General features: G+C 38.9%; 1 protein-coding gene across 1 annotated transcript in view; it reads right to left on the reverse strand.

Annotated features, from left to right (window-relative positions):
- The window catches only part of FNDC3A (fibronectin type III domain containing 3A), a 104,702-nt gene extending 97,023 nt beyond the window's left edge, over nt 1–7,679 (reverse strand). Inside the window, exon 1 of the mRNA XM_009882377.1 lies at nt 7,548–7,679. Coding sequence (XP_009880679.1) covers nt 7,548–7,649 — 102 coding nt within the window. The 5' untranslated portion in view covers nt 7,650–7,679. The remainder of the gene's footprint in view (nt 1–7,547) is intronic.
- Between the last annotated feature and the right edge of the window lie 737 nt (nt 7,680–8,416).

The raw sequence follows: 8,416 nt of genomic DNA on the forward strand, positions 1-8,416 counted from the left end.
CACTCCATGAATTTTCATACTGACTACAAGTAGGAAAGGCTATGAACTACATAGTTCTTCACTCTTGTTTCTACATTTATTTTCAGACAGCAAATACTAAAATAAATATATTTGGATGCTAGTATAGGTTGCGCAGTAAATCTGATGCTGCTTTCTACTAACGTAAAACCATATAGTATTCATACATAACTATATACCAAAGAACTTTGAATCCTCACTTTCTGCTAAGGATGATGGCTGCTTCTAGGAAGCTTAAAGCAACTTTTCAAGGCATCTGTAATCAAGGATACAGTTTAAATACATAAATTCTGATCTCAAAGGCAAAAAAAAATTTACACTTAACTAAGACAAAACTTCACTCTTCCTGACCAAAAAGTACGATTAACTCAGATACAGAAAGGACCTTAAGGCATCAAAACTCACATCCTCATAGTCTGGGGTTTTTTTTGTGGTGCTGTTTTTTAACTGGTTAATGGCTATGATTTTTCAAAAACTTTTCTATAAAAGACCTCTTTTTTTTAAATACAGGATGTTCCATATAAGTTTGATTATGTATTTTCCAGTGATGGTTGCTACAGAAAAGTACTAATCAATCCTGGAAAAAATACAGCTTGATAATCAGCTTCCGTAAGCTAGTGCTGCAGCATTACATGCAGAAGAGTTCCAATGGCTCCAATGAACACAGTTCTGGTCCGCTTCAATGCTATGAAGTCACTGAAGGATGGAAGAATAATTGTCAACTAAAACAAACTTTAATGAATATCCAAAAGGAGGAGTTAGATGCATGTGCTAATTCAACAGAGCCAAAGGGGAAGTTAAAAAACAAAACAAAACAAAAAACCCCAAAGCACAAAACAAACAAAAAAAAGACATAAGCAGCCATGCATACACTCTGTAAAATCAAAACACAGATAAAGGAAAGGAAAGCAGCACAATACGGGACGCAGTGAGAACAGTTATAATAGTATATGTTGTTAAGCAACTTGTAAAACGGATTTTTTTTCCTTGTAGAGGAAAAGATCATGAAACATATGCAGTTCTAGGCTTGATTTTCAGCACCAAGGCAAAAACAAAGCAAGCTGGAACTTGATAGTGTACCATATGCTTTTCAGAAACAGAAGCATCAGAACTAAAACTGAGGAAAAGCATTTAGTAAACTAGATTACATCTTCACCATCGTATTTCTGCTGCAACTCCATGTACGTAAACAATCTGAAAGCCAATAAAGGGGATTCTCAGAATTACTTAATTTGGGTGTTTAGCCATCTATTACTGTGCTGGCTAAAGACTTCCTCCGATCATAAGTTAATAACTTTAAGATCAGAGGTTCGAATATTTAAAAAAGAAACTGGTTTTAGAAATACTAACTTGTAGATTTGATGCTAAATATCTATTTCAGTTCAAAGAATTTGCACTTAAACTCACACACAACACACTACATGTATACACACACAGAGTGGGATTTTTTGAAAACCCACTAAGCATCGAAGCTTCTGAATAAAGTTTGGAGGATAAGCAACCAGCTTGCCAAGCCAGAAGTATTACTTTATCACTATACCTGGCTGAGAAATAAAGCTGACTGAAGGCCAAACACTGTGTATCCCATTCCCCAAAGAAAAGGAAATGCTTAACAGGTACTGGGCTACTTTGGGACTGCTACTTACCTTTTTGGTAATAAAAGACACCAAGGTTATATAGGTATGTCTCACTCTGCAACTGCTAGCTTTAGTGGGAAGGTACAGAGAGGGTCCAGAACTCCAGGGTTGCTGCAAACTTTTGTCAGCAATTTACTGATTTGTCTTGGGACAGCACTGGGTGCTGTAGAAACTTTCCAAAACAATTTAACATCAGTCTAATATCAGGAGAACAAAGTGTCTCTTAAAGAAAGTAGTTTGAACTCTTGCCTCCTCTTTTTCCTCTCAATCATGAATTCACCTACCCCCACCAAATCAGGACTCGCGTAATCAAACACATCCTCCCTGTCCAGCCTCAGCAGTCATCAGTAAAGCCTCACTGCAGTAGTTACCCTTACACAAAAAAATCCCTCAAACGCTTCTGTCCTCATACCATGGTTTCTCAGTGTCACTTGGTTTCTATCAACTCCTATGGATCTTCTCCATACTTCATCCACAACCTTACTCACCACCAAGATATAAGGAGTACATTGCCCACTCACATTGAACACAGTGATGAGAAGGTGCAAAAGCAGTACTTCTGTGCTTAGAGAGGGAGGAACTAGCGGGCTTGGTCTTTGCTTTTTATTTTCCCCGGTTTTGTCCTATGAAACTAACAGTAGTCCCTTGCTGTGGGATGCAGAACAAGGCAGTCTCCCACAGCAGCACTGAGTAGCATATGAACACCCACACAGTTTAAGCTCCCCATGTTTTCTGTCTGAACACACACATTCCTCTAACTTTGTGGATTGTTTTGTTTTAAAACATGTTGGAAAGTTACAGCTTTAATCTGATCAGACACTTCCACTATTTGAAGCACATAACCTTTCATCTTGCCACGTTCAAATATTTGTACTACTATTTCACATTTAAACTGCTAGCAGAACTTCAAGTATTTGAAGTAGATTATCTTGAAGACACAAACTGTTCCAGAAAAGTACTGAATGGTCTATATCCGTTTGGTAACTCAGTTATGCAGTATATACAACATAAGTCACAACAACAGTAACAGTTAATTCTGGTAAGATGCAAGGAGGGGGAGAATTGATTAAAAAAAAAAATCCTCAGATGTTTTATAGCTGAACAAAAACTTGCAAGTTTAGGATACAGCTAACTAGTCTAACATAAGAAATACCAACATATAAACAAAATTTTAAAATAAAGAATTTTCTATCAGGTTTTCAATACCTTTTCCAGTCAGGACTGACTAAAACTAATTAGAATGGCTGCAGTTCAACCTACACACCATGAAAACAGAAGCACATACACATTTATTTACATGGACAAAATAGCTCTGAATTTTGACTGTAGGAACACAATTAAGTTCTGTCAGCACTACAGATTATGTTCTAGATAATGCAATCCAACACCGCAACACCGTTATGAAAGAAACTGGAAAAGTAGTTTTTGTATTTTAAGGAAGTAACCCCTACAGAACGTATTGTAGCTAAGCAAGCAGGAGACTTGCAGAAAAATGAGCAACTCCATCATGAAGGCAAAAGTCTTCACACTTCTTCCAGCTTCAGAGTTACAAGAAAAAAAACCAAAAACTAATATTCTGGTTAAATATTTTCCAAAAACTATGAAAAAGGCTCAGAATTACAATGTGTTGTACTTGAATACATCACACTTCATTTGGAAGTATACACCCTTTCATTAGCGTACCATATAAACGAAACATAACAATTTTAAGATCCTTATAAACAAACAATGGCCTGCCTGATCTTTCTGTCTTAATTGGGCAACCTTGGAGAGTAAGCAGAACCTGTAATTCTGGATTTCCTATTTTCAGATATACTGAGTATTTTCTACTTAGTGATAACTTTTAAATCGCCAGATAGAGAAAGGGTTTCCAGTAAAGTTTCCTGCCACTGAACAAATGCATTTGCAGATTCTTCATGAATCATGTATCAGATGCAAAAGAAGGACAGAAAACAAAAACTGCACCTTCCACTAGACATTGTAGAACACAGAACAGTGGACAACATTGTGGCATAACTGCTAGTTATTATGAAATGAAGATGGAAAGTGACTTACTTTATTGATGACTAAGAAATCTGCCCAATGGTTTCTGAAGTGTCCTTGTTTGAGGTAAAACAGAACCAATTTTCTGTTCGGTAATTTTGCTTTGCAGCTAAGTCTCTTCTAACTAACTGAACTCCCTGAAACTCTCGGAAATTAACAGCATATTATGGAGACACTGTTTGCTCTCAGAATGATAAGACCTGATTAGCTGTAAGTTATGCCAACGGATGGTATGCAGAGAGGCTCTTGCTTATACTTACTGCTATGAAAAACAAGGCCAGATAACTTTGTTATTTGCAAAAAAACAGTTGCACGTGCAGGGAGGAGAGGACAGGACAGGTGACCCAAAACTGATCAACAGGGTGTTCCATCCCATCTGCATCAAGCTCAGTATAAAAGCTGAGGGATCAAAGGGCCAGCCCTCTTGCTTCAATGGCTGGCGTCCAAGGAAGAGTCTCTCTGTTCATCTGGCTTTGATCCCAATCCCTGCATTCCTGAATCCAGATCCGGAATCCAGTTCCCATCCATCACCGAGTCCAGTCTGGGACTTTCCTTGTGCCTACCAGTGATGTGAGCGTCATCCTGGGAGCTTGATCCAGTTTTGTGTATATTTCATTATTTCCTTTTTATTATTTTGTTATTAATGTTTCATTGAAGTAGTTTAGTTCCTTCTAAGCTCATAAGTCTCTTTCTCTCTTACCCCCCTCTCCTTGGAGAGAGAGGTGGGGGAGACCATCTGTCATTTGCCCCAGTGGCCGGTCTGGCCCAAACCACAACATGAATCTCTTTTTTCTTTTTTAAAATAAACACTACCACTATCAGTTCTGCTTTAGACAGTATTCTTAATGAGCAGCTTTATTTTTATTTTTTTTTTTTTATAAAAGAGGACACCTACAGCATATACGACGTTTTTCCCTTAAGAATATTAACAGAAACCCTCACAAATTCATTCTTTGAAGAAATTCTTTGCTTGTTTTCCAGTTTTAATCTTGCTTGGCAGGAGAAAAAGACACAACATTTTAATGAAAAAGTATCCCCAAAAGAACATTTAAGTTCATATCTGACTCAAAGCTTTGCACCATTATGGAGTAAGCTTGACAGCACAGCTGTCTTATTTTTGGGGAAGACAGAACAAGTAACTCAGCCTCAACTATCTTTGAAAGGTCATGGTGATTAGGGGAGGTTCCCAAGGATTGGAAGAAAGCAAATGTCACTGCAAGCTTCAAAAAAAGGGCAAGGAGGAGGATCCAGGGAGCTACAGGCTGGTCAACATCACCTTAAGCTCTGCGAAGATGTGCGAGCAAATCTTCCTAGAAGCCATTTCCAAACACATTAAAGAAAAAGGTGATTTGGAGTAGTCAGTATGGATTCATGAAGGGGAAATCATTCCTGACAAACCTGAATGGCCTTCTACGATGAAATTAATAGCTTGTTGAATGAGGGGAGAGCAGTAGACGCCATTTATCATGACTATAGCAACGCTTTTGACATTGTCCTGCATAACATCGTCACACAGAAACTGCTGAGGTACAGACTGAACACAGGTACTGAAATGGACTGAAAAGTGGCTCAAAGGGTTGTGATCAGCAATGCAGAGTCCAGCAGGAGGCCATTCACTAGTCATCCACCTCAGTGGTTGTTACTGGGACAGATTATGTTTACTGTCTTCTTTAAAGACCTGAATGATGGGACAGAGTGCACCACCAACAAGTTTGCAAATGATACAAAGTTGGGAAGAGTGGTTGAGGCACTGGACCGCTGCACTGCCATCCAGAGTGACCTTGACAGGCAGAAGAGATGAGCCAGCAAGAATCTCATGAAGTTCAACGCAGGGAAACACAAAGTCCTGTACCTGAGGAAGAATAATCCCATGCACCAGTACACACTGGGGGCTGACTGGATGGAAAATACCTTTTCAGAAAAGGAATAGCAGACAACAAGTTGAATGTGAGTCACTAAGGCACCCTTGAGTCAAAAAAAGGCCAACAGCATCCTGGGTTGCTTTAGGAAGACATTGCCAGCAGGTCAAGGGAAGTGATCCTTCCACCTACCCAGCACTGGTGACACATCTGGAGTTCTGGGTCCAGTCCTGGGCTCCCCAGTACAAGAAGGACATGGACATACTGGAGAGAGTCCAGCAAAGGGCCACAAAGATGATGAAGGGACTGAGGCATCTGGCATGTGAGGAGATGCTGAGAGAGCTGGGACTGTTAGCCTGGAGAAGAGATGTACCAGGGGAGATCTTATTATCAGTGTGCATGAATACCGGAAGGTGGGGGAAATAAACAAAACTGAGCCAAACTCTTCTCAGTGATGCCCAGTGAAAGGACAAAGGACCATGGGCACAGACTGAAATAAAGAAATTTCACTACAATGTAAGTAATTATTTCACTGTAAGGGTGGGTTGAATATTGGGGAACAGACTGCCAGAGAGCTTGTGAAGTCCTTTATCCCTGGAGATACACAAAAGCCGAATGGACATGATCCTGGGTGACCTGCTGTAGTTGACCCTGCTTTGAGTGGGGAAAGCTGGACTGCATCATCTCCAGAGGTCCCTTCCAACCTCGAGGGTTCTGTGATACACCTATAAGATTTTTTTAAACAACAACAATAAAAAGAAAGAATATTCACAATTGGGTAAAGAAAAGAAATGGTGGTGGTACGTTTAACTTTATGCAGGCATGCTTTATTCTTTTTGGTTTGCAAGGCTTTATAATTGAACTTTTCAAGGCAGAACACGTAAGGAAACAGTAACAGTTCTCCTCTTGCATGTTACAGATTACTACTTCTAAACATCAGTATTTGAAAGAAGAATTGGAAGAGAAAGCAACTTTGGATATTGTATTTTCCCTTTTTCTGGAATGTTTTGTCCATACATTCATTAAAAAAGATTTATCATCTCTTTCTCTGTATTTAAGTTTCGCCTACATTCTATAAAGATCTCACTGCAGCCCAAACCTTATCTATGAACTCTTGCATTCCATTCTCCAGTCTTATTTTAGAGCTCTTTTCTGTGTTTTCACCCAACCAATTAATTCCTTGTTATGATAAATAAAAATTTCTTCTGCATAAAGATCAAGCATGGGAATGGCAGACTACAAGGGACTTCCCTAGATCATCAAGTGCAGCCTCTTGCTATCGCAGGCAGTGACCTCTCAATCCATTCAAATACTTCAAACCATTTAACTTAATTTTTCACTCCTTTTCTCCCATTGGAAGCTGCTCCAGAACTGTGCTTATCTGGGGCGTAAAATAGTCTTCCTAGGTTAAAAATATGGACAACACATATGTTTTTGCCAACGCTTCTTCCTCACTGGAGCTGACCTTTCTCAAGTGTTCTGAAACTGTAATCATAAGTTTTTCTATTGCCTTGACTGGTTTTGTCTAAAAAAAAAATAAAAAAAATTGGGCAGACACTAACATACAAAAGCAAGTCCCACCATTCAAGATAACCAGTTGAAAGCAAGTGTCAGTCTAGAGGCCATAGAGTCATTGGCACGTGTGCCTGAGCTAGTAAGCTCTACCATAAGGGAAGGTTAATAACAAGGTCATGCGGTAATGTAAACATACAGCTCCCAAATTAAGACTCAAGCACTGCTGGACAGCTTGGCAGCTGTTTGGCCCCATCCTTCTATGAAGATATTATTTCACAAGACAGGTTTTCTGCTTCATAGTCTTTACAAATATCTTCTCTGCACCAGTTCTACACCTTCACCTTAATCTCTAAAACACATGCATAACCAAGGCTTCACAAAAATATTCCAGACGAAGGCTTACTATCTTTTACAGTGACAATAAGTCATTGATGCTGTTGGAAGGAGAAAAAGAAAGATATTGAAGTTTCCTTACCTGTTGTGCTCCATCCCCACTAACAATTGGGGATGTTAGAAGAGGGATTTCACTACTTATAATCGAAGTGGTATCCAGTAACGGTGGATGTTCTGCCATCATTGATGGTACACTAATTCACAAGATCACCTGCAAAGAAAAGTTACTCAAATGGTTAAACTATTTAAATATTTCTGAATAATTACCCTTAAAAACAGCCTCACTTTAAAAAAAAAAGTTATGAAATCAGACACCTTTAGAAAGTACGTTTCCACAACATTACAGCAATTATATAAACTTGAAGATGTGTTTTGCCAGCTAGTATAAGCCTTATTTATACAGAGGGTAGGTTTAGACCCCCTCTAGCGGTTGAAGCCTAGAAGATAGATCACAGCCTTGGAGCTGACACACCTGAATCTTTTAACTTTGGTAATAAGCCAAGATTTTGTCTAAGTTTGACTGGCACGACTGAAAAAATGCCTACTAGAAAAAAATGGGGGGAAAAAAAAAGCACAGTTCCTTTGGAAGATGCATATATAGTGTTCCTGCTTATATGAAACTGGTAAAAACCTGAGATCTACGAACAGGGACACTTTTTTGGGGGGGGGGAGTGGTGGGGGTTTTTTGTTTTGTTTTGTTTGTTTGTTTTTTTAAATTACCACCCGACTTTTTCTACTATTACAACGAATGAGACACTTGTTTTAGGGACAACTAGTTACTAGGAAATGTTCAGGTGAGAGAAAAAATGAATAAAAAAAAATATCTTCTGCACAATCTGACATTTCTTTACTTTTAAAATGTATTAGACCCAGAATTAACGCTGTGCCATTTTGATAACCTGAGGCCCTTTAATAGCTTCACCAGCAGATAAAATTTCAGGGGTGGGGAAA

The sequence above is a fragment of the Charadrius vociferus genome, unplaced genomic scaffold (assembly GCF_000708025.1).
Source record: "Charadrius vociferus isolate BGI_N301 unplaced genomic scaffold, ASM70802v2 scaffold263, whole genome shotgun sequence".
In the NCBI taxonomy this organism is placed as follows: domain Eukaryota; kingdom Metazoa; phylum Chordata; class Aves; order Charadriiformes; family Charadriidae; genus Charadrius; species Charadrius vociferus.